The sequence below is a fragment of the Panthera onca genome, chromosome A1, assembly GCF_046562875.1.
Source record: "Panthera onca isolate mPanOnc1 chromosome A1, mPanOnc1 haplotype 2, whole genome shotgun sequence".
NCBI classification, from domain to species: Eukaryota; Metazoa; Chordata; class Mammalia; order Carnivora; family Felidae; genus Panthera; species Panthera onca.
The window spans coordinates 123,057,075-123,083,428 of record NC_138339.1 but is presented as its reverse complement, the minus strand read 5'-3'; the positions used below and the strand labels follow the sequence as shown (position 1 = coordinate 123,083,428).

Below are 26,354 nucleotides of genomic sequence, written 5' to 3'. Positions count from 1 at the left end.
AGGGCCCACCGTTCTTGGGATGGTAACATTCCTCGACCTTGAAACGGGATAATGGTTAGTACTCCCTTCCCAGAGGTACCAAGGAGAATTAATGAGAGGCTTACATGAAATTAATGTAATTAATTCATTACTTGATGCTCCTCCAAAGCTGAATTTTTTTCTCCACAAGTCGAGAGGTGACAGGGAGGCTAAGGGAAGTCTCCCCGAACTGTTGACAAGCTCCCGTCTTTATTAGGTATATGTTATAGGGAAAACATTGCGCAATATGTCAGGAGCTACATGCCAGTAAGAACTTATAGAAAGCGTGCAAAGAAACAAGGCATTCCCAAGACTACAAAAGAGATATTCCATAGATAACATGGTCTCAGGAATTCATGAGCACAGGCAGGACCCAGTCCCTAAATATGCCTTAACTAGATAGTGGTCAGGTGTCCTCTGCAGGGCCAGAAAGCAGTGTAATGTGTTCCCTATAATCTCCTTAACCAGGACATAGCTATTTGATTTCCTACATATCCCTCTTTTTTTTTTTTAAAGAATCTTGTTCATGGGAGTTGAGGAGGGCAATCTGTTGTCATTCATGATGTCTCAAGGAGGCCACTATGGTGTAGATCATTTGGAGAGCTTAGCCAAGTTTTGAGAAACCACAGCTAGATATGCTAAAAACCTGTTTTCTGGGGTTGGTGGCTCTCTGCCATGGCACATTACTTTGGTCACATGTTGATCGAGCTTCTTAAGTTGTCCCCAGGTGACATCATTTGCCTTGGTCACTTGTGGGCATAGTCTCCACTGTTGTCCAGGATGAGGTCTATCCGAAGTCCGGACAATGTCACATTTTTTCCTGAACATGTCGATTCTGCCACCTAAAAATCTTCCTCTCAAAGCTATCACTTTCACTTTAGGGTCACCAATTTCGGGTTTGGCTTATCACGTCAGGGTCACCAGTTGTGGGTTCAGCTTTTGGCTTTGTCCAGCAAAGTCAAAGATGGCAAAAAGGATTACTCAAGACTTCACAAGTCAGGGGGCGCCTGGATGGCTCAGTCAGTTAAGCATCCGACTCTTGGTTTCAGATCAGGTCACGATCTCGAGGTTCATGGGATCAAGCCCTGCTTTGGGCTCTGTGCTGATAGTGTAGAGCCTGCTTGGGATCCTTCCCCCCCCCCCCCCCCCCCGCCCCTTCCCTGCTTGCGCTCTCTCTCAAATAAACTTAAAAAAAATTGGGAAAAAAAAAAAAAAAGACTCCACAAGTCAAGAGAGGTGAGACGGAGACTAAGGGGAGTCTCCCTGAGCTTCTCTCCCTGAAAATTGTAATTCTTGGATGAACGGATGTTTTGAGATTAGTGAAATAAAAAAGAGATGGACATTCTAAATTTTTGTGAAAGCCTCATGCAAACTCTAAGGTGTTTTTATTATTTTTTTCCTGGGGTATTTAGGCTTATCAGTACACTTATAATCAAGATCTGGAGGCCTGAGGGTAAACTCCATGTTTGTGTTTGATAAGGAAATAATTTCAAATGGTTCCCCACTCTTTTCTGCTTCCCTTAGAGTGCCTGGAATAAACCAGTAACCTAGCTGGGCGTGGAGCTTTCTGGAGGTTTTTGTATCCAATATCCTTTCAACTCTAAAGGAGTTAGTTATTAAGTTCATCAGAGGTAAAAGTGGATAATAATGCTCCCTAAATTAAATTGAGGAGTGAAATAGTCATCTTTTAAAATTCCCGTGTTCTGTGTCAGTCCGTTGGTCCTCTTACTCAGTCAGACACTCACATGCTTGCTGATGTGCCCAGGGACTCTATAGAACTATAATATCCATCTCTTAGACTTCTGGCATTTGTCGACTAGGCATGAGGGGAATCCTGACCGGAGAGGCTTGTTTTTCTCAGGCAGCGCTTGGCCAAGGCTGCTAATCGGCTTGGCTATAAAGTGGGAGTCAGCAATTAAACAGCAGCATAGAAGCGAGGGGATTGGGCATGAGTTGACCCTCCAGTCAAAAAGGTTCACACTACTTGGTGTGCTGTTTACAAAGGACTCTTCAAAAGGAAATGAACTCACTGACTTCTTAAGTAGGTTTTAGGAGACATAGGTGGAATATTGGTATTGATTGTAGGCTTCAGAACCAGTTAGGAAACTGGATGGATCCTCATTTCTAAAGCCAGGAAGACAAATGGTTTGAATCTAGTCTCTATGGACAGCAAGCCTGTGTATGATTTTGCTGAAAACAAGGGATGATTTATATTTTTGTGAACCCTTTCAATTAAAAGGTTTAAGGGAGTGTTGGTAGTCATGGTGGGAGGAGAGTTTGATCTGAGTTTACTCCCTGGGGAGTAATGCTGTATTCATAGTGCCTATCTTTAGTTCTCCAGTTTATGCTGAAAGAATCATTAGTCCCCAGAGAGTTGTTCCAAAAAATACATCCTTACTGAAAACTATCAGACCACGTGCTCATTGTGCAAAGAAAGATAGGGATGGGGAACAATTAACTGTAAAGTTATTTGGGAAGGCGACCACCTGGGAGGAGGTGCTAGACTTCTGCCACTTGACATTGTTGATGCTGCCTGCAGTACTTTACCAGTCAGCTTTCAGTGTCAGGACCTGGGGCAGGATCATTTGGGGAGCATATGTCAACTCACAACTTCGAGATCACGAGTGCTGTGTTCCACTGAGTGAGCCAGCTGGGCGCCCTGTCCTTATCTTGACTATTGTAAATAATGCTGCAGTAAACATAGGGGTGCATTTATGTTTTCAAATTAGTTTTTTGTTGGTTGGTTTGGTTTGGTTTGGTTTTCTTTGGGTAAATACCCAGTGGTGGAATTACTGGATCATATGGTAACTCTATTTTTACCTTGAGGAACCTCCATACTGTTTTTCACAGTGGCTGTACCAGTTTATATTCCCACCAACAGTACACAAGGGCTCCTTTCCACATCCTCACCACCACTTCTTGTTACTTGTCTGATTCTAGCCATTCTGATGGGTGTAAGGTGCTGTTTGTTTGTGGTTTTGATTTGCTTTTCCCTGATAATTAGTGACGTTGAGCATCTTTTCATGTGTCAGCCATCTGTATGTCGTCTTTGGAAAAATGTCTGTTTAGATCCTCTGCCCATTTTTTAATTGGATTTGTTTTTCTGCTGTTGAGTTGTAGAAGATTGATCTGTCTATATATTTTAAAGATCTTTATATTTTGGATATTAACCCCTTATTGGATCAATCATTTGCACGTATCTTCTCCCATCAGCAGGTTTTGTTGATGGTTTCTTTTGTTGTGCAAAGAATTTTTATTTTGGTGTAGTCCCAATAGTTTAATTTTGCTTTTGTTTTCCTTGCTTGAGGAGACGCATCATAGAAAAATGTTTCTATGACCAATGTCAAATAAATTACTGCCTTAAAAAAAATAATAAAAAATTTAGGGGCACCTGGGTGGCTCAGTAGGTTAAGTGTCTCAACTTCGGCTCAGGTCATGATCTCAGTTTGTGAGTTCGATCCCTGTGTTGGTCTCTGTGCTGATAGCTTAGAGCCTGGAGCCTGCTTTGTATTCTCTGTCTCACCCTCTCCCTCCCTCCCCCTCCCTCCCCCTCCCCCTCCCTCCCCCTCCCTCCCCCTCCCTCCCCCGCCTTCACTCATGTTCTCTTTGTCTCTCAAGAGTAAACATTAAAAAAAAATATTGCATATGTTTTCTTTTAGTTTTATGGTTTCTGGTCTCACATTTAAGTCTGTAATCCACTTTGAGTATTTTTGTGTATGGTAAGAGATTGGTCCAGTCTCATTCTTTTGCATGTAGCTGTCCAGTTTTCCCAGCACCATTTGTTGTAGAGACAGTCTTTTCCCCATTGTATATTCTTGTCTCCTTTGTCGTAGATTAATTGACCATATAAGCGTTTGTTTCTGGGTGGATGCAGTTTTTTTGTTTTGTTTTGTTTTGTTTTTAACTCATGAGTATCTTACACTACTTTGAGCCCCTTGTCGTCCTCATACACAGTAGCTCTTTGTGGATGTTAGTGACGGAAATCTTGGAGTTACCTAGCATTTGTTTTTTCTAGCCTTTGTTGGCCTTGATGTCTATGGCTCTAAAGTTACAAAGATGAAGAAAGGAGGGGAGAGATGTCGCTGCCTTGGGACGGTAAGGTCTGGTCGGGCAGCCCACATTGGCACATGGCAGGCAGCAGTGTCTCTTGCTGGTGTGAAGGGAGATTCCCTCCTGCCCATTAAGAGGCACCCCACAGCTCTGGCTAGGCTGCTGCTTTTCTCAGAGGGTCATGAGAGCACGCTAATGGCAGAGCAAAGCCCTGACTAGCCTGGTAGCCGGCAGGAACCAGGAGTGCTTAGTTAAATTGCCAGCACATTAAGCTGTAGGGGCCTCTTTCTGAGCCATCAGGATTTCAGGTTTCCCACAAAGCCTAATCTAATGCTCTGGGAGGGGGCAGGGGAGCCAGTCTTTCTGGGGCTGTGCTGGTGGGGGACCTGGCCTGGGAAGTGGCCTTGTCAGGCTTGTTGAGAGGGATGGACCTGTCCCTTTTTAGTGTGTCCTCTCAACTTGGCAGGGGGCAGAGCTGGGCTCTTTTCCCTCTCTCCTGCTATAACCTATCCTTTCATGTCCCCAACTCACTTTCTGTGTTAATAGGTTTTTTCCTCTTTTTCTGTCCCTTCTGTTCACTGCCGCTTTCTCTTTCCATGCTCCCTCTTGCTGGGCCTCATTTTCTGTCCATTGTCACTTTGAGGGCTGGCTATTTGAAGTTCCGGGAGTTACAATGCTGTCCCATATGTCCCAGTGACTAGATTTAATTCAGAGGTCCCCAACCTTTTTTTCTGAGGAGGAGCCAACCTTTACTTCCCCACTGGCTTTCAGATAGCATCTTAGCTCGGTTACTGACCAGACTCCCTGAGCTGAGTGGTTGGGTGAGGTGGAGGTGTCTTTTCCCCACTTGGGGGTCCCAGTGGTGTGGGGAGGGAGTTGTCAGGATTTGCTGGCATTGTTGGGAGCTATCACACAAGCTGAGGTCCACCCTTGGGGAGTCCTTCGAGAAGCTGAAGGCAGAAGTAAATCCTACATCCAGGCAGACCTGTGGTTTCTGCAGAGAACCGTGTATGAGCAATAAAGGCTGGAAAGGGGGTCCTTGGCGAGGCGATCCTGGAAGCCATGAGACCATTTGCAGCTGTGGATTCTGCTCTGGAGCTGGGGTTTTCCATGTGGCAACTGGAACAGAGTGTTTTCTCACTGGTAGTTTAGATGGTTGTTGGAAGCATGGCTTTCCGTTTAGTGAGTTAGGAGATAGATTATTTTCTCCTAAAAGCCATGTGGCAGACTTTACCCAAAGATGATCAGCAGGGGTTTTAACTTTTATTGTCAAATATGTGTGGAAATTACATATAACAAAAAAGTACAGTTGAATGAATAATTATATTCGTTAATATAACTGTAATGTATTCAAGTTTAGAAATAGAACTTTATTTTTAAACCCAAATGGGGTAATAGAACGCGTTGTGTTGCAATTTGCTGTTTTGAGTCTGTCGGCGTTTTTCCACATCAGCACATGTAATTCTGCCTCATTCCTAAAGGCCAAATAGTGATGCCATGGTTTGGAAGTTCCATGGTTTATTTAACCATTCCCATATTGGTGGCCCTTTGGGATGTTATACATCATGTGCGTGCGTGCGTGTGTGTGTGTGTGTGTGTGTGAGAGAGAGAGAGAGAGAGAGAGAGATGTGTTATATAGCTATTATAAATAAATGCTGTAATATCTGTGGAGGGGGTATGAAGTTGTGTGCATTGAAGATTTTTTTTTTTGCATACCAGAACTAGTGTATATCTGTAAGATAAATTCCTAAAGGGTGAATTGCTGGTTCGAAGGATAGGGTGTTGTTACTTATTAAAGGTTTCACTTAAAAACATGCCTTTATTGAAGAATATGTAAGAAAACAGAATCATCACTATGTAAAAAGAAAGGATGTTTCCTCCAAACATTAGGGAGGAATGGTATACCAATGCCTAGACAGCTTAGGTAGGCTATTTTAGTTGTCGATAGATATTTTCATGTAGCAATTATTTTTTTAATGGCTGTTGAATAAGTGTTGATGTTAGATTTTATAGAGCAACAAGTATGGATCCAGCCAGAGGTTCTTTATAGAAAGCTTTATACAAAAAAAATGTTATCAGGTGATATGTTACCTCTCTGGAGGGGAACTTCTCTGAATTTTCTCGAAGTCTCCCAGGCTGGCTGAATGCTAAAATATGCATACCAAGTTTAATGTTGGAGGGAGGTGAGATTGATTGGCTGTAATATTTTCAAATAATGTTGATAATTATATAATATCCACATAAATATCCACATAGTAATGTGGATAATTAACCTGGGGATGACTTTTTAGACTTTATTACTAATGTATCAGGACAAGTTGAATATGCTTACGTCTTTGTGTTATCTTAATGTTGGGGATGGTGGCTTAAAGCACTTACCAGAATGGCATTACCAAATCATGTTGCTAAATAGTTTGCAGGATTTTAGGTTCCTCTGTAGTTTTTGTTTTTATGTCAAATTCTGTGTGAGAAAGGAAAATTAGATGCTGTTTGAAGCTCTTCATTACTCTAGGACAGGGCCTCCAGAGATAGATGATCCACCATTATTTCTTCAACTTTCACGTGCCTTTTGATGCCCTTGTTCCGTGAAAGGTGCCATTTCTGAGATATGTGTCATTGTGTCCTCCACAGAGAGGCTGCAGGCCAGAATGTTGACACAAAAGACATGCTCTAATATTCATTCATGGATTATATGAGGGCAGCTCAGGACCTGGTAGAACTGGCGAACAAACGATCCTGAATGAGGTAGGGGATGGCTAATATTTGGGAAATTGACACCAGAATCAGTGTTTGGACGATGATGAAGTAACAGTGCAGGTTATATTCTTCCAACCTGCCCCCCAAAGAAAATCAACTTAGGAAATGGTGGCACTGCAAAATGTGTTAGAAATGGTGAACAAGTTATAAAATCACAGATCTTGCCCGTGTTGTGATAATTAACTCTCACGGGTCTCCTGGTGTTGCTCTGTTGTTGGGAGCATCACTACCTTCTTTAAAAGGTCAATTCCCTGCTGTTGCTAGTCCCCGGGGCTCTTGTGTAAAGTTGTCCGTGTCAGGAGTAGGTTGTTCCTAGGCGAAGGCCCGTGGTTCTGGAATGCCTGTCCTTGTGGTCTGGGCTCAGGGGTTCAGAGTAGAGGCCATTTGTTGCTTCTCAGCTGTGCTCCCTGCCCAGTCACTTTGTTTGCGACACAACTTCCTGTACTGGTGGGGCCATTCATGCACACTTCTTGCATCTGTTTCAGTAAAATTACGGAACTCATTAAGGTGACTGCCCATAGTGAGTTTTGTCTCGTCTTTATAGCCAAACTATCACTATACCCTAGCAATTTGGAGAACTTCCAGCATTTTCCATCTGATGCAATAACAGACAAATGGAAAGAGTCATTTTATTTTTACTGTTAGCAGTACCAAAGGGTGAGAGCAAGCCAGCTAGGATTTTTTGCCTCATACCCCTGGTACTGGGATGTCGTGTCCTTAATATTGTTGAATGCTGTTTATCGTTGAATAAACAAATGGTTAGGTTTGCCAACAGTAACAGATAAGCATAAATAAAGTTGGGTGAATCCTTTTACAAGAGGTAATAACTGTAGAAAAGGAAGCTGCAGTGAAATGGAGGTTTATTCTTAGCAAGGCTGTTTGTGAACTGACCCTTTGGCCTCATCCCATCCTGTCTACTTTGGCCATAATGAACCCATTCACCTCCTCCAGTGTGCTCAGGTCTTTCTCACAGGCGGCTGTCTCTTACCAGACAGTGAAGGGTGAGTAGTCAGGGATTTCTGTTTATGCTTAACTATCAATGTGATAATTGCTTCCTCTGAGTAGCTTTCTCTGACTTCCAGGACTTATTGTCTCTACTTTGAGCTTGCTGTGCTAAGTGCTTCCTCCCTCTCAGCTTGGTTTTGTAATTGCTGACATTAATGTCTGCCTCTCTTACTAGCCCCAGTGGAAGTTCTTACTTACCATTATGTCCGTAGTGCCTGGAACCGCTGGTGCTGGGTCACAGTGGGTGCTTCTGGAAGTATTTGTGGAATGAACAAATGACTATGAATGGAATAAACCAACATGCCAGTGCTAAAACTTAATGAAAACCCTAAGCCTCAGAGGATAGAGCGGCACAAAACCAGTAATTCTAAAGCTTTTTTTAGCCCAACAAACCATACCCAAAATTATGGGTATGAGAATCAAGAAAAAGTGAGGGACCGAGAATATAAATACTCTGTTTACGAAGATCTTGTTAAAAGGCCAACAAATCAAGGAGTTAAAAAAAGACACAGAGGAGGTCGTTAGAATAAGATCTGCTCTCATGCTTTTAAACTTTAAGACAATTTTATAAATTCTGAAGAAGGATATGTGAGGATGGAGGGATAAGCATGACTTCTGGCTTTGGTGATAAGAATAGTTTCAAGCAAAGAGGTCTGTATGTAAGCAAGAGAACTTTTTCCTCCCATGTCTGATACTCAGCCAAGTGACTTCTTAGTTTGAAGCAGAAAGAAAACATTTAAAGAACTTAAGGACCTGAAGTAGCCTGTGAAAAAAGAATTATAATTACAGAAATTACTATAAAAATTAGTGAAGAGCAGATATAAAAGAGGTTACCAACAAGGGTTAAATTAGTAGTAGGAAGGGATATCGGGGTCCTGCGAGTGGATAGATAGGAGGCCTACAGAGGTGTTCTAGCAGTTAAGACGAGCAGCCTGAAAATATTAGAAAGCACTAAGAAAACCTTTTTTTCCCCTGACTATAGAATTTCCCTTATTAAAACTTTCAGAAATACAAAAGAATATAAGTAACAATTGCTCATAGTTTCAGCACCCAGGGAAAACCACTATAAATGTTTTTTTTCCTTTTAGCCAAATTTTGTCTGTCTGCTGTTACTGTACAACTTAAAGTGTGAGAATTTTAATGTACAACTCAATGGGTTTTTGTAGTATTCATATAAACATGACTCAGCTCAAGATGTAGAACATTTCTATCATTCCAGAAGGCTCCCTTTGTGCCTCTTCCAGTCAATATCCGTATATTCCTTTTGGCTGTTCTCAACCCTCATATACATGGAATCTTACAGTGTGAAGTCTGTTGAATCTGGCTCCTTTTATTCATCATCATCTGTGAGATTCATCCACATGTAATATTTGTTCTTTGTTTCTTTCCTTTTCTTTCTTTTCTTTTTTTTTTTTTTTTTTTTTGCTGGACAGTTTTCTGTTGTATATACCACAAGCTATCTGTTGTGCTGTGATGAGCATTTGGACAGTTCCCACTGTGGGGCTATTATAAATAAAACTGCTTTGAATGTTCTTATGGACTCACTACACGTTAGTCCACATCTGAGAGCAGACTTACGGGGTCATAAATACTGATATCAATAATATTTTTTCCATTGGGGCTGTTTAGTTTTTCCAGAGGAAAGTTCTTTACTGTATTCTCTTCAGGGTCAATGCCAGGCTACCAGGCATCTTGTAATTAAAAAATAATAACAACTTTGAAACATACCATTCTTTCCTGTGTGTCTACTTTGTTTGAGGTCTTATCTTATAGGACCACTTTCTGAAAACATGGTTGCTGGTCTTCTCATTGTATGTCTGAATGCTAATCCTGGGACTTGGAGCTTGTCTGGAATGGGATCGCCACATTGCGGTGTTCAGTGCAGTCTATTAATGGATCTTGGCTGCTGCTTGATTTGAGCTTATTTGAGGCCCTAACTTATCTTTAATAGTACAACTTCCAGTTTACATTTGACCCTTGGTGTAACACACTCTGGTATAGTAGGGTGTGTATTTCACCTGAGCAAATTTATAAAGGGAAAATGTTTATGGTGCAGAGTTCAGTATCATACCTTAAATTGATAGCTCATTTGTGTTTGGATTATATTAAGTGTTTTGCACTAGACTGTATCAGTGTTAGGTAGCCTTTGTTTTGTTTTTACTTTGGTTGGCTTCTGTACAAACTTGGGATTCCCAATTGATTAAGCAAAGTCGTGCTTTTCAAATGCCAGCCCCACGATCTTTGATCTCAGCACAGATGCTGTTTCTGTGGCTTTCCCTCTTACTGGAATTTTTTTAACTTGAAGGAAAATGAAGATAGATGCAGATTTTTATCCCTTTAAGATGACTGTGTGTCTTCAGAACACAGGGACAGAAGGAGGGGGCACGGTAGCTGGAGTGCCTGCGTGGTGTATGTTCTTTATAAGTGCCTCTTGGGATTTCCCCCCTAGACATGAAGTGATTCCTCAGGTAGAAGGAGAAAGGTACATCCCAGAAATGAGGGGGAAACATGATGGAGGGAGGAGAGAGGACACATACATTATTGAGGGTTCCAGGAAGAGAACAGCATGGGGATAATGGGGTTAGATGCAAGTAGATAGATCAAGATGAGTCATGAAACACTGAAGTCTGAAGCTGTAATAGTTTTATACGCTTTGTTCTTTTTTCCTTCTCATGGGTCGCTGTTCTCAGAACAATGTCTGCAGACTTTGGTCCGGACTTTGCTAGAGTGAGAATGATCATTACTACAGGGTCTTGTTGGACTAATCAAGATAAAATAGTGTTTCAATGGGATTAGGCCCTTTCACAGGAGACCCCACTCCCCATATACTGAATTTCTGGAAAGCTTAGTTACGATGACTGTGTTCTTCTGTGACTTAAAAAGTAAATAATGGAATAGCCATTGGGCGAAAGGGTCAATGAGACTGAGTTCTATTGCAAACAAGCGCTCACTAGGTTTTCCACAGCCTTCTTGGTAGAAGTCTTTGCATTAGGATAAGGCGAAAGCCATTCCCAGGTCAGAGTGTGATGTCATGTTGGCAGAGAGCAGAGAAGGGAAAGAACTCTAGTTTTTTTCTGAATCCCTGTTAGGCCCCTGGAAAAATAAGAGCCTCTAAAATGAGGGATAGAATGCAGATGTCAAAATAGAGACTCTGGAGCCATTCTGCTTCCATATTATGAAGTTTGAATTTATAATCACCTCCTTCAAGTGACACACTCACCTCCTGCTGGGTTTAAGCCCCTGCTCCTATCTAGCTGTCTGTTTACCACTTTTCTAAATATCACTCTCCTTATGTTTTCCTTTTGAGCCAGTTGCCCAAGGCATAGGTTTGAGCCTCACTTATCTCCGTACCTCACTACTTAGCACAGTGCCAGGCGGTCAGCACTGTATAACTGTACGCTTGCTTGAATGTCGCTCAGAGGAGTTCATTAGCCTACTATACTATTGGTTCCTAGACCTGGAAGTTCTGTAGAGGTATAAAAGGTTAGGGTAGGTTTCAGCCTGTTTTCTTTATAAACTGTTATAAAGTCATCTGGAATCCCATTTCTTTTTTCTCTTGCTCTGCTTTTCTGAAGTGCCTGCTTCACCTTAAGGCTGGCTTCCTCAGGGCTGAGAAGCCCTGTCCTTGCCAGACTTAGTGTGTGCCGGAGTTCAGGGAAAAGGGAGGCTGGGAGTGTGTTCGGAGAGCACCAAGCTCTTAATTTGCAAACCACTTCAGAACCGGTCCCAGCGGCCGAGGGATGCCATGTGTGACTGGCTTAGTCCTGGATTCCTTGAACCAATCTTGATCACAAAGGGGAAAGGGTGACCTGGACTGGGTTAGGTAGCCCTGGTCTCACCCTGGAGCTGGTACGGAGGCGAGAATGGATGGATACCTGACTGGAAATGTGACCACTATTGTGTAGGGGGATGTGATTGTGTGGGATTCATCCTGCCACTGTTGGACTTGCCAAGTCTACTGTTACTTGAATCCGGATTTTCTAGGGAACGTTTATAGTTATTTTGTTCTTTACATATGTGTAAAGTCCCTTACAAATTTATCGATTGTATGTTATGGAGAACAAGTAGTGAAATTATTAAATTTTGAGTATGAGAGTCTTCCTTCTGTTAACTTTTTAATTGGGGATAGAAGACCTCTGAATAGGTAAAAAGTTAAATATCAGTATTGCAGGTGGGTAACAGTGCAAGACAGTAAGATGACAGATAGCACGTTCATCCAGAATATGTACTTTGCATTCCCCAGTGATACTTTTAATCTGAAGTCCTTGGAATGTCAGGCACTGCAAGGGTTGCAGGGTTGATGGAGAGGAGATACCGGCCCACCAGACTTCAAGCCCAGTCATGAGAATGGTTAACGAGTGTTTGGGGGCTGGGAAGCAATGGCCTGTCTCACAGAAGCAAACCACCAAGAACAGGAACCTATACACACAAATGTGGGGGTTCCTGGTGAGCCCTCCAGGGTCCTGGGAGCCTGGATGGTCTGAGGAGATGCTCAGCATCCTGTGTAGAGAGCTCTGCCCTCAGTCCAGTGAAGTCTGGACACACCATTCAACTGCTGAGAGCCGTGGGTCTTTGGTGGGTCATTGCCGCAGTGCTTCTTGTTAGAGGAACCAGTGTGGCCCAGCCCTGGTTGGGCTGGTTCAGCCTCCACTGGTCTGACTCAAGATTAGTGCCGTTAGACTTTCTGCCTTCTTCCTAGAGCTATGTATGCAACCACATTTGTGGACATTTGAGAGAATTAAAAAAATAAAAAATCCTATTCTTGTACCAGGCATCATGCTAAGCTCCAGGGTCATAGTGATGATCCAAAGGTGACCTGATCCCTGCTGTCACAGCCTATGCCTAGTGAGGAAGGCAGGCAGAAGGCATATAACCAGGTACATAACCTAATTAGTCAATTGTGGGAATGGTGAAAAAGAAACAATGGGCAAAACTGAAGGTTTACAAGAGGTTTGAGATCCTTTAAGGGATTTTGTAAATTTATTCTTGGGTTGAAGTTTTTTTCCTAATGACTTCCACGGATTAGATGAGAATAATTTTCATTGTTTGTCTCTTAGGTACATTCTGCAGGTCCCCGATGAACCCAGGGAACCCTCCACCGTATCCGGGCCCTGGTCCGACGGCCCCGTACCCACCTTATCCACAACAACCAATGGGACCAGAGGGCTACCCTCCAGGACCTATGGGGGGACCCTACCCACCTCCTCAGGGTTACCCCTACCAAGGATACCCACAGTATGGCTGGCAGGGCGGACCTCAGGAGCCTCCTAAAACCACAGGTACTGGGAGTTGGGTATGTGTATATGTGTATGTGGGTGTGCATGTGCACAGTCCCATGTCACCAAAGGAAATGTTTGCATGTTTTCTTTGGCAGAGAAGGCACGCTAGCCTTTGTGTGCTGTGGTTGACGTTCCCAAGGCTTGGTGACCACTTAAGGTAGCTTCTAACTCCTGAGAAGGACTTCTTTCTCAGGAGGCCTGCATCAGTTCTTTCTACTTCCTCTATGTCTCTTATCCCTCTGGGGCTGATGACTTCCTGGTCGATGTGTTTTCTGATGGCCCCTTTTGGGGTACCAGTGGGGGAAAGTACTGATTGGGTTCTTGCCCTGACACCCAGTTTCGTATTTTAGATTTGGCCTGCTGGGATTATTTTCATTGTTGGTTTGTTGACCTCCAAGTCATCCTCTTGTCCCTACTCTTGGGTTGATGTTCTTTGCTTAAATGTTTTCATAATTCTCTTGAACTTGCTAGCTGAGTTTTCAGTAGGCCTATGAGTCCTTCTGGTGTGCTAGAACAGTGCTACTCAAAGCTGACTCTGCAGATAAGTGCCAGTCTGTGAATGTGATAAGTACAGAAAGTACGAGTAAACAGAAGAACTTGTAGAGTAATTTGACATTGCTGTGACATTCAAGCAGGTGATCTTGCATTTTACAATACGTGTCAATCTATGGTGGATTAGAAAGGACACATCTTGAGAAGCACTGTGCTAGATGTCTTGGTGACTGTTAGAACTGTTGTATGACCTTCTGGTTTGCTCTTTTACAGTGCCTTCAGCTTTTTAGATTAGCTAATTCTTAATGAGTGCTTGTGTGCCAAGTGGTCTCTTAAGAGCTTTACGTACATTAACATTTAATTCTTGGAACAATCTTATGAGGTTGTTCCCATTTTACAGTGAAGTCATTGAGTCCCACAGTGGCATACGGACTTGGCCAGCTAGAAGGGGCAGATTCCAGATTCGAATCCTGATGGTTTGGCTTTGGAATCTGTGCCTATAACTTTTTTCTCCAGCTGGAGGATTTTAGATTTATCTATAACTGCAGGTACATCCATCAGCTGAAGTGAAAGTGTGTAGTCCATTCTGTCAACAGCTCCTATGAAGAAACTGTTTCTGATTCAAAGGAGGGGAGGTCTTCTTAGTTATTCTTAACCTGTGTCTGGTAATCAGTAAGGACTTAATAAAGGTGTATTGAATGGGTAGGTAGCTGGATAGATAGCTAAGCAGAATCTAAGTCTGTTTATGGTTCAGAATTTTGTTTGTTTTTTGTTTTTTTTACTGTAGAGATTGTAGTAAAAATATCTTTTGTTTTTCTTTGTTGGGAAACCAGTTTTTTGAAAACCATGTGATTGGAGGTGACAGGTGCTTGTGGGAATGAGGCTTACCAAGGAGTATACTTGCAATACATTTGGGGTCTCCTGGGATGATATTTAATGATAACAACTGTAACAACTAGTATTTCTGAAGCCTAGTACCGGCCTCATGTAACTTTCACAAGAGCCCTATAGCTTTGGTCCCATGTTACAGAGGTAGAATCTGAGGCTTGGAGAGGTTGTGTGTCAGTTATCCCTCGTATAACATACCACCCCAAAACTCAGTGGCTGAAAACAACAGTGATTTATTCTCATGATTCTGTGAGTTGGCTTCGTATGATCTCTCCTGGGGTCACTTAATTCAGCTGTCAGCCTGGTCGGGGCTGGTATGTCCCAGATGTCTTCATTCACATGAGTAGGGCCCTGGTTTACTTCCACGAGGCCCCTCCCTACCTGTTGTCTCTCATCTACCCTGGCTTGTCTGCATGGTGGTTAGCTTCTAAGGGGGTGAGCGTACGATCTTGCCAGCCTTTTCGTGTCTAGGCCCAGAAGTGGTCCACCATCACTTACCATATTCTTTTGTTCAAAGCAAGTCACAAGGCTGGCTGGATTCAATAGGAGGGGAAATAGATGTCATCGATACCCTGCCCCCCGCCCCCCCGATTTGGTAACAGCTTTATTGAGAGATATAGTCGGGAGTTGTATGACCATCACCGCTAATTCCAGAACATTTCATCACCCCAAAGAAAGCCATATCCTTTAGCAATCACTCCCATTTCCTTAACCTTCCCCCTCCATACATCTGTTTTATCTCTGTAGATTTGTCTGTTCTGGACATTTCTTATAAAATGAATCCTATAATATGGCCTTTTATGACTGGCTCTTTCACTTAGTGTAACGTGTTAAAGGCTCCTCTGCGTGTGTCAGTACTCCGTTCTTTGTGTTGCCAAATAACACCCCATTGTATGGATATATCACATTTTCTTTATCCATTCATGCTTGGGTTTCTACTTTTTGACTGTGGTGAATAGTAAGTCATGGCTATTATAAACATTCATGTAAATTAAACTCTGTCTCAGGAGGAACAGCGTGTGAATGTAGAGCAGGAGGAATTGTTGGTGACCATCTTGGCAGACGGTTTACCGCTTTCCACTCTGTACCCAGCAGTTTATGTCTTCCCCAGCCCTCCCCACGCACAAAATACATCCATCCCTTCCAAGACCAGCAGGTGGCTCATCAGTCATTACATCCACTTCAAGTCAAGGGTGTCATCATCTGGTATCTGTAAGTAGACGGGGCCTCTCACCTGCCACGCTGCTCCTGTGACTGCCTACCCTGCATTTCTGCTCTGCCCCACCCTGCACACCTCAGAGGTGAAACAAAATGTCACTCCTCTATGAAGCTTCCCCTTTTGTATCCCACCTCTATGGTAGAAGTAACCAATCCCATGTGCTTCAGCTGCAGCCTATACAGACTTCTTTCAGAGCACCTCCTCTCTGAATTAAGTTAATTTTTGTCTTCTGTCTAGTTTACCTCCTTAATGTCTGAATTCAGTCAACTTAGCTGGTGCCGTCTTAGTGCAGGCTTTCAGCATTTGTGTTACATTTCGCCAAGGTTCTTAAGACTGCAAGTGACAGCATTTCAGCCTTAAAAATTAACCAACAGTAGAGGGTCGCCAGAGACCTGAGTAGAGGCTGCAAAATGACAGATAGTGACCAACACAGACACAAAAAAGGGACTCTGAGAGGACAGAGATGACACAAGGAACAAAAAACCTGTGAGAAAAAGGGGGGAAAATATCTCTAATAGCCTTAGATATGTGGGAAGATAAATCTTAATGAAATAAGAGTAGGGATGCTATATAAAAAGGAACTCAGGAAACGAAAGCATTTAGCCAAGAAGACTGTGAAACCAACCTCAGCCCAAGGAATAGGTCCAAAAGGCTCATTCAGATAGCTAGATCTTGCCAAACCAGAATTGAAGGCTTTTTGCCACAGGTGAAAAGTTGACATAGTGCTATGTAACAACCACCCCAAGTTAGAGATTCTGTAATTTGGAAAGGGCTTGGGTGGAAATCTCTGCTCCCCATGGCATCTCCTGGGGCTGGAACATAGAGGATAATCGAGGCCCTTGGTTGGCTATGAGATTTATGAACTCTCCTCTTGGCTCTATACAGCATGCCTAAAGGGGTGCTCTTGGGTTGGCTTGCATCTGCAGTACAGAGAAGCTGTGTGGTTTTGCAGAAGCTTCAGAAGGGAGAGGGTTGTGGAAGCATGATGGCAATCTGACTGCAGTCAGAGGGAGAGTCAGAAGATACCCACACTTAGACGCTACTATCTTTACGTGTGTTCCTAACCAGTGCACTTCTTCACTCCTATGGGCTTTGTTTCACACTTATTTCCCTTGAAAGTTTCATTTAAGTTCAGCCATATTCTGTCAACTGTTGCTGTTTTGGTGAAATCTTGTACTTCCGGTTCATTATAACAACTAATTGCTCTTCCAAATACCAAAAAAACCCCACAGAACCCCACATCTGATGTCTCTGTTTCCCTCTTCTCCTCCACTTGGCCCCTCAGTGGGACTAAGTTGGGCATCCTGACAACACAGTGGCCTCAGGAAGTGGGACTCCTTCAGTGTCCGTGTGCAAAAAAAGAGAAAAAGGAAACAGACTTTAGTTAATTTCTAGTTTTGAAACAGTTGCAGACTTAAAAAAAGGATGCAGAAATAGTACAAATGATTTCACCCAGATTTCCCCAAACCTTACATCACTACCGTGTAACGATCCTGCCCAGGCCCGGAAGACTCACAACAGCACTTGGATCCCGCTCCATGGCCCAAGCAGCCATGGGTCTGTGTAGGTGGGATTCAAGGGGGGTGAGACAGAGTTCAGTGCTTGGGAGGACAGTGGCAAAGCCACACTGCAGAATGACATATGTGTTGGGGGACCTTTGCAAGCCCTACAGCAAGTCCCAGTGGTGATAGGTAGACTCCTGTTCAGGGAGGCATTCTAACTAACAAAACTGCTGGTAGGCTCTTGTTGACCGTGCCGTAGTTACAGAATTGTTCAAAGTGAAAATTTAAACAAAACAATATCTCCGGTCTTAGAAAATCGATTTAAGGAAGATTTCTGTGAATTGGTGAGAAAGTCATGAAAGAAGAGACATTTTAAAATGCTGCCACCAAAATCAAAATGACACCCCCTCAGATACCTCAGATCATCCGCAGTGGAGGTCCTCAGGTGCTCGCCTGGTTACTCACCTTCCAAGCTCATGGCAGACCTTGGAGTCTCATGTGGTCCTTTCTGCTTAGCCCTAATGTGACCTCACAATCCTCCTTACCACGGTGCCCTAGGCAGTGGCTGTGAATAGGCTTGAATCCAGTTGAATTGGATGAGATGAAGCCTCTTAACCATTCCTTGTGAGCTAACCGCCTCCTTTTAGAGAGATTCAAACCAAAGCCCAGAGAGGTTTAGTGACTTCCCCAGGGTCAGCGAGTTCAAGAAGGATGTGAGTCATGATTCCAAGCTAAGTGCTTTTCCTCATTTCATCCTAGTGCTATGGGCCTGCATGTTCCACAGCAGTTCTCAGACTCCCACGTCAGGAAAATACCTACCTTTGCAGCCCATTCCATACTCCCCTGCTGCCACCCCACCCCACCCCCAGCCACCACAAACACAAAAACCTGGTAGTTTAGGGCAGGGCACCAGATTCCTAGTAGTAGGCAGAGACAAAGTGGATTATGATTAATCTGGGTTCAGATCCCCTTATTAACACCGGGACCTGAGCAGGTTACTTAACCGCGGTGATCTTTGCATGCCTGCCTCCCCTTGGAAGCGTCCCAGAGGCTTTCTCTCCATCTCTGCCTCCCACAGCACCTAGAGAAGTGCTGCCACGTAGTATGTGCTCAGTAAATGTGTGTTGGTGGAATGGAAATGCTGCCATTTCGAAAGGTGGTTGTGAATTCAGGTGAGTTGTCTGGGTCCCTTTCCCTCTGCGCTCCTTCCCATGCTGTTTACCTCTTGCGAATCCAGATATTGGGATTTTATACATGTTCTTCTGGGTTAGGACTGTGATATCAGGCAAGGTATTGATTTAAAATGAAAGAAATTCTATTACAGCAGAGTCTTTGGGATGTCCCCATGGAGTTCAAAAGCCCAATTGGCCTTTGAACTGGGTTTCTAGGCCTGCAAATCAGGAACTGAAAGTGACCTTGTTACGGTTCTTTGTAATTTGAAGATGCAAAAGGAGAGTGTCTGTTCCAGGAGTGCCCTACTGGGTCATTGGCCAACCAACTAGAAGTTCAAAGTGGCCTCTCCTTTAGTCCAAGGTCAGCAGTTGGGGGGAGGGTGGTGATAGAATGGCATATTTCTCCTTCTGGATGCTCTTCTTGGTGTCTGACACTGCTCTCATCAGTCATCGTGAGGATAGGAAGGAATTTAATGGTCTGGCATCTCTGGCTAATTGACTTCAGGTGTGGAATTACAGCCTGGCTTGTTGGAGCCTTTAAGCCTTTTTTCATCAGAAACTCCGATCGGGCGTTTTCATTGCCCTGGGAAGCCTTTCCAGCCTAAAGTCCAGCTCAGAGCCGTCTTTGCCAGGTATCAGATGACAGAATGTCCCAGCGAGGGCGCTGCCTGGTGCCACCAAAAGCAGCACTGGCTTAGGAATCTAGGTGGAGTGTCTCTCATTTCCGGGGCTTCGGGCTTTTTTCTGTAAAGCTGGGATGACAGGACCGTGACGTAGAATAAAGTAATACGCTTTGTACAGTTTATGGCACGTTTGTGGGCAGAGAGGAAGTTTAGTTTTCTCCTTCAGCCCACGTAAATTTTCTGAATTTTTGCTTATGGGTGGATGGGGGTGGTGAAGACAGGAAGCCTTCAGGGGCGAGGTGGGAAAGCCAATTGGTGAGTGTCACTTGGGTCTCCCCTGAGCATCCACACTGGCCTGAGGCACCTGGGACAACTCCTGAGTCGCCCTCTGCAGTCATGGCCACATGGCCGGTCTCCCTCCCTGCTCTCGCTCCTGCTGTCTGCTTTCTGTTTGTTCAGACTCCCTAATTGCTTTCCATGTCACTCAGAGTAAAAGCCAGAGACCTTCCAGTGACCAGCAAGGCCCTCTCAGAGCCAGCTGCCCCCTGCACCCTCTGCCCCGCCCTCTCCGGCTGCCCGTTCGCTCACCAGGTCCACTCCCCTCCAGGGCTTTGCCTTTTCTCAGAAATCTAAAGGGATATGTTCTCGTTTCTCGTAGTCTGCAGGCATGTAGTCATAGAGGCCGTCCAGCTGCCTCCCTTCACCCTTTGCCTAAACGGGCACCCCACCCGGGCACTGTCTATCCCTGTTCTCATCTCCTTTCCCTATGTAATACTATTATGTGTTCCTTGGCTGCCTCTCTCCTCCTGCCGGAATATAAGCTCCTTTATACATACATATATGTACAGCCCCTTTGTTTGTTAGGTTCACTCCTCAAATAGTTCCTACTATTTGTGGAATGATCGAGTGTCCTCTTCCCCCCTAACATCCTCTACCTGCTCAGGTGTCTTGTGAGTCATTCTCCTTTAGGCCTTACCTGGGGTTCTTTTAGTCCTCGTCTGGGGAGAATCCTGGGCGTGGTCCTGAGAGCCACTGTGTGCCAGGCCTGGTGCTGAACGTTGTATACCCTTTATTGTTTAATTGGCCTGACCGCTCTGGGAGGTGAGTCCTTTCAAAGGAGGGGTTTTGCCAAGGTCGGAGCTAGTGAGTGGTGGGGCATTCTCATACTCACTTTCACTGGGGCCTGTCTCTGCTTCACCGGCTCTGCTCGAGGAGAGGTGGTCCGCGCCAGTGGGCTCTGCTCCGCCGCTGCCTTCATCGCCTGAGGTCTGCGCTCGGCGTACTTGGTGCCTCTTTTGTGCTTCTTCCTTGTTGGTCTCCTGGTTTATCTTGGCCTCCTGGTTCTTCGTGGCAAGAGTTGGCTGCCTTACAAAACACTCCTTTACATCTTCTCCTCAGTTTCTCTTTGTTTAGCCCGTTTAACCTTTGTCCTTCCTCTCACATCTCTTAGCCCAGACCCTGGGTAATTCGTTTGAGTCTTCTGGTGCCCAAATGGTGTTCCCATGGAATTCCTTAGAATGCTTTTGTGTTTCACATGGGACTGGGTCAGCGTCTTTAAGACTCGAGCCAGGCCAGGGGTGCCTAGGTGGCTCAGTCGGTTGAGTGTCCAACTCTTGACTTTGGCTCAGTTCATGATCTCACGGTTTTGGGGATCTAGCCCCATACTGGATTCTGTGCTGACAGCGTGGAGACTGTTTGGGATTCTCTCTCCCTGTCTCTCTGCCCTTGTTCCACTTGCACCCTCTCTGTCAAAATAAGTAAACTTAAAAAAAAAATTAGCCAGGCCTGTCATAATTGAGAAGTTGTGGTTTCTGACCCAGGAAGTGGGCTTAGTCACATACACTCTTTGCTGTGAGGAAGAGACAGATCCAGTGGCCAGAAGGATGGTGGCCTCTAGAGAGAGAGAGAGAGAGAGAGAGAGAGAGAGAGAGAGAGGAGGAGGAAGATGAACAAGGAAGGAGTAGGAACGGACACAGTTCGTTTCCCAGACCCAGCACAGTAGCTGGTCGTGGGACTTGAGAAAGATCTGGCAGAATGAATCCCCAGGCCCTGTGCAGATGAAAGTGCACACCTGGAGACGGGAGTTGGCTGTGGCCTGATGCAGCCTGAACACGGCCCCTCAACCAAGGGAAGATGGGCTGCTTTTGGGGTCCCCCTGGTATTTGTGGCTCTTGACAAGGGCTCTGACATCAACTATTTCTCTCAGCCATCTTGAAGGTCTCTTTTCCCTCCTCAGAGATGGCATGGGCCTTTATGGCTCATTGACCTGAGAACTTGTTGAGCCTTGCTTTGGAGGAGAAGCTGTTCCTTCTCTTTGCAGTGTTCTGATGGCTTCCATTTAGGTTGGAGGCTTTGCTCCTGGCTTGGGTTTCTGTGTGAGAGGCCAGAGGTTTTGATTTCACTGAGGGTAAAGAGGTTTTGGTGGCAGCAGTTTCCTCCCCTAACCCTTGGGCATGGAGGAGTAGGAACTACACAAGGTGAGGGTTTCAACATTTCTTTCTCCCTCCTTAATGGTTTGGTATTATTCTTAGAATGAAGGCCAGGATTCCAAAAGGCTTGAGGTCGTTCACGTTCTGGCCCTGCTACCAGATTCCAGTTCATTTCCTCAGCCTCGCCAGGCCTCTCTTCCCACGTAGCTTTCGTAAATGGTATTTCCTCTGTATGACTGAAAAGTCTTGACACCTCTCTTGGCTCAGGTAACCCTTATTAAATCCTTCCCATCTTGCTCATGTGGCACTTCAGCGACGTTGAGTGCTACTTTCCACCCCCTAGTCTGGGTCAGCTTTCTGTCCTCCACTGGTTTGTAATTTTTTTTTTATCTTAGCTGTAGTTATAGAATTAAGGTCTTCCACGATAGCAGAGACTTTGTCTAATTTGACTGTTTGAGTCCCCAGTAATTGCTTATTGACTGATGAAAGATGAAGAGGAGTTTAGAGAGAGGCAGGAGAGGGGACAGGTGAGACTCTGGAATGAGCTTTTTCAAGTTTTTCAACTTTGGGCTTGAATTTGCAGAAAAGACTTTGCACTTCCTTTCCCTCCCTCGTGTTGTCTGGCTGTTTGTTTATTGCCTTTTAGAGAGAGCATGCAGGAGTGAGAGAGGCAGAGGGAGAGAAAGAGAGAGAGAGAGCATCTTAAGCACGCTTCACACTCAGCATGGAGCCCAACCTGGGGCGGATCTCACAACCTGAGATCATGACCTGAGCCAAAAGCAAGAGTTAGCCACTCAACTGACTGAGCCACCCAGGCGCTACCGGAGCAGAAAATTCATTGTGTAACAGGGGGTGGAGCTCTGTTAACAATACTTGCTATCTGCTATGGGAATGATCACAACTGAGAGATGGAGCGTTGAGTCATTTTTGCTTCCCTGAGTGCTGGCCCTCACTTCTTCGCTGGTCCCTAAACATAGTAACAACTCACATACAAAACAGTTTTTTAAATTCCGGTCATAGTCCAGATGTGCCATCGTCTCAAATCATTTTTGCATTTTTATTTCCTAGGCAGTTCTTGCTTACATGCACGTGTCATTTGTACCTGGCTGCCACTGTAGTGCAGAGGGCATTGCGTATACTGTCTTCTTTCCTTTACTTGATCAGAAGCAACCTCCCTATAGGGCAAGATTTCTCAACTTCACTGTTGACGTTTGGGCTGGATAATTTTTTTTTTTTAAGATTTCATTTTTGGGGTACATGGGTGGCTCATTTGGTTAAATGTCCAATTCTTGATTTCGGCTCAGGTCATGAGCTCATGGCTTGTGAGTTCGACCCTTGCATTGGGCTCTGCTCTGACAGTATGGAGCCTGCTTGGGATTCTCTCTCCCTTCCTCTCCCTCTGCCCCTACCCCACTTGCTCGCTCTCTCAAAAAAAATGAATAAAAGCTCTCTGAAAAGATTTTATTTTTAAGTAATCTGTGTACCCTACCGAGGACTTGAACTTACAAACCCAAGATTGAGTCACATGCTCTACTGACTCAGCCAGCCAGGCACCCCGACTGGATACGTTTTGTTAGAGGTGGGTGGGGTGTCTCCTGCTTTGTGGGATGCTTAGCAGCATCTTCACCTTTATCCACTAAATGCCAGTAGTGGCTGCTCAGTTACAGCAACCGGAGCGTTTCCAGACGTTACCAGAGTCCCCCCTAGGGACCCAAATCACCTTTGAGGGCCATTGCAGTAGAGTCTGCATAATGAAAAATTTAGGTTGCCCATTGTTTTTTGAACCCAGTGGAGGAAAAGCATTCCTAAACGGTTTCATCAGCAGCTGAAAAATATATGCCTTTTTCTAGTGGTCTGCCCAGGAGGAAGGCTCGGGAACTTGGAACTATATTGAACTCCCTCTTGACCTCTGGCTGGACAGACTTTGTTTCTGAGCTTCTCTTTAGTCTAAGACTGGAGAATCTGGGTGTTTGATACCATTCCCTATATTAAAACCAGCAGAAGGTCACCTGGCTGGCTCAGTCAGTGGAGCATTTGACTCTTGATCTCGGAGTTGTCAGTTCGAGCCCCACGTTGGGTGTAGAGATTACTTAAAAACAAAATCTTAAAAAAACAAAAACAAAAAAAACAGCTGAACAATAAGAGCTTGAGTCTAGTGGTCCAAATTTTTAACTGGCTTTTTTTTTAATGTTTTAAGAGAGAGAGAGAGACCAAGTACAAGTGGGGTAAGGGCAGAGAGAGAGGGAGACACAGAATCTGAAGCAGGCTCCAGGCTCCGAGCTGTCAGCACAGAGCCCGTCACGAGATTGAGAATCACAAACTGTGAGACCCTGACCCGAGCCCAAGTCGGAAGCCTAACCGACTGAGCCACCCCAGGCGCGCCTAGTGGTCCAAATGTTTAAATATTTACTGTTAATTGTTAATTATTAAATAGCTAGCTCAAGAACAGAGCTAATACTTCAGTGGTTGCTATGTGTCAGGCGCTTTTTTATATATTAATTCATTCAGTCCTCGGAACACCCCTCTGAGATAGGTCTTAACTATCCCCATCATCTAGATGAAGAATCTGAAGCATAAAAAAAAGGCTGACTTAACTTTTTCATGGTCGCACAGCTAGGAAGTGGTGGAGCTGGGATTCAAAACCCAATCCAAACCCAAGGCCCATGGCCCTCCGCAGCTACCATTTACTGGGTACCTAGTGAGGTGCTTGATGCTGGGCTGAGAGCTTTGTGGACTTGGCTTCAGTTCTCAAAGTAGTCCTTCAGGCTGAGTAGTTATCCCGGAGTTTACAGATGTGGAAGCAGAGTCTTAGAGTTACGATATGTTGCCCCTGGGCCCCCAGATAGCCGACCCAGTGCTTCCCTGTGTCACGTGGCCTCCCATGAATGAGGAAAAAAATTTTCTACCTTCATCTTCCTTTTTCCCTTGTGTCAGGCACTAAATCAATGTGAACTCTTTCTTTCTTTCTTTCTTTCTTTCTTTCTTTCTTTCTTTCTTTTAAATTCTTTTTAACGTTTATTGTTGAGAACAGAGACAGAGTGCAAGTGGGGGTGGAGCAGAGAGAGAGAGAGCGAGACACAGAATCAGAAGCAGGCTCCAGGCTCTGACCTGTCAGCACAGAGACCGAGCAGGGCTGGAACTCACAAGCTGTGAGATCATGACCTGAGCTGAAGTCGGACGCTTAACCGACTGAGCCACCCAGGCGCCCCAAATGTTAAATATTTCTGATTAGATCTTATTCTTCAGGTGGTCTGTCAACATTATCTCATTTAATCCTTAAGCAGTCTTGGTGGTTTCCCATTTTAAAGATGAGGAGACTGAGATTCAGAGAGAGGAAATAACTTGCCTAAAGTCATAAAGTAACGCATTGAGCCATGAACTGAATGAACCCAGGTCTGCTTGATTTCACACCATGTTCTTAACTTTTATGCTCTTTTGCATTCCATTAGAGAATATCCTTAGAATACTTCAAAATTAGCAATAGCTGCTGGTGAGGAGTGGTACAGGAATTGGGCTCTACGGGTGAGACGTGTTCTTTCTGGGGACACTCAACTGCAACTCTATTCTGTTCTTTTCACAAAAGCACGTGAGATTGGCCTTGAGTGAATGTGCCGGGCTCTTGGTACCGAATTTGACTCTTGTTTCACACAATCGTGACTTCAGGCTTTAATTTGGCAGATCTGCTCAGCAAGGCCCAGTGCTTTAACAAAGTCCCTCTAAGAACTGCTGTAGGTGTCATGGACCTGGGCATCGTGTGAAGACAGTCTGGTCACAAAGACATGGGAACCATAGGCCCCTCAAGATGGCCTCAGGTTTTTCTGTTTTCTTGGATTGAGAGATGCATTCTGTTTTGGTCACACCCTTTCTGCAAAACACTCTATTCTGCCTTTTCAAAAACATTGGCCTGCCCAGCACTCAGGGGTATTGGAGTATAAAAAGGAAACTGCTTTTTGCAGATCCAGTTTACTGAGTTGCCTGGCGGGATGTGCTCAGTGCCTGCTGACAGCAGGCCGGTTGGTCGCACCTGGCTGGCCTGGGGAGACAGAAGATGTTGGGAGTCTTACCTACTCCCAGACCAGTTTGCTTCATTGTTCTCTGCCCCTTTCCTCCCTGGTGTGGCCTCGGTTTTCTGCTCTAATACTCCTTTTACCTAGTCTTCACATGGGACCTATACATTCCCTTCACCTCTCACAGAAGCTTTTTAAAGTTACATTGATATAACCATGAAAAAAATTGGTTTGGTGGACAAAAAAAAGCTGGAAGACTGCTTTGGGTAAAAGGCATCTAGGGAAATTGGAAGGTGCAGGTGGGACAGAGCCGGTCAGTCCCTAGGATTGGAGCCAAGACCCTGGTGTTGGGACTTTCCTGTGAGCGTGGGGTCACCTACGGTGGCAGGAGTCTTTCCCTAGAACATTCATACCCTCCAAGTAGTAGCAGGCATTTGCTGTGCTGGAGAGGCCGGCTCCAGGGTGCTACCTGCACCCCCAGCGGGTGGCACGGTGCCTGCACATACCTGGCACCTGCTTCCCAGTGGTCACTGTGGTTAGCCATAGGGGGGAAAATCTATATCCTGCTTATATTGTGGCTCCCCAGAGTTGAGGTGCTCTAAAAAGCAGGACACGGCATAGGATGATTATAATGAAAATGCTAACAGTGAAGATGAGGCTCAGTGTCCACATCGTTGGATGAGGGCTCAGCACAACAGCCACTAACACTGTTGTGGTGACCACATCCACAATGATTGGGGCCCAGGAGAATGGCTTTTCCCACACCCTGACTAAGGCATCTGCCCCACTGCAAGCTGCTGCTCCTGGGTTATATTGCCATTCTCTCACAGAAACATGGCCTTGTTTTGAAAATACCTTTTTAAATTACAGAGATAGCTCTTACTTACAGAAAGTAAATAATACCCTAATTTTG

The 26,354-nt window shown here is 44.7% G+C and overlaps 1 protein-coding gene and 1 long non-coding RNA gene across 4 annotated transcripts in view; one reads left to right on the top strand and one right to left on the bottom strand.

Moving 5' to 3' along the window:
• The window catches only part of CYSTM1 (cysteine rich transmembrane module containing 1), a 59,358-nt gene that overhangs the window by 20,101 nt on the left and 12,903 nt on the right, over window positions 1-26,354 (top strand). The window contains exons 2-3 of one of the 3 annotated variants that reach the window (XM_060635984.3): window positions 4,034-4,113; window positions 12,888-13,109. In XM_060635984.3, the coding sequence (XP_060491967.1) occupies window positions 4,095-4,113; window positions 12,888-13,109 (241 nt within the window). In that variant the 5' untranslated portion in view covers window positions 4,034-4,094. Of the gene's footprint in view, window positions 1-4,033; window positions 4,114-12,887; window positions 13,110-26,354 lie in introns of those variants that run through there. The other 2 variants (XR_013557023.1, XM_078450524.2) reach the window with 2 other exon arrangements.
• LOC132681476 (uncharacterized) lies at window positions 16,418-17,705 on the bottom strand. The gene is made up of 2 exons (XR_009611074.3): window positions 17,627-17,705; window positions 16,418-17,045 (listed from the first exon to the last, which is right to left on the bottom strand). It is a non-coding gene; the product is annotated as an uncharacterized LOC132681476 (long non-coding RNA).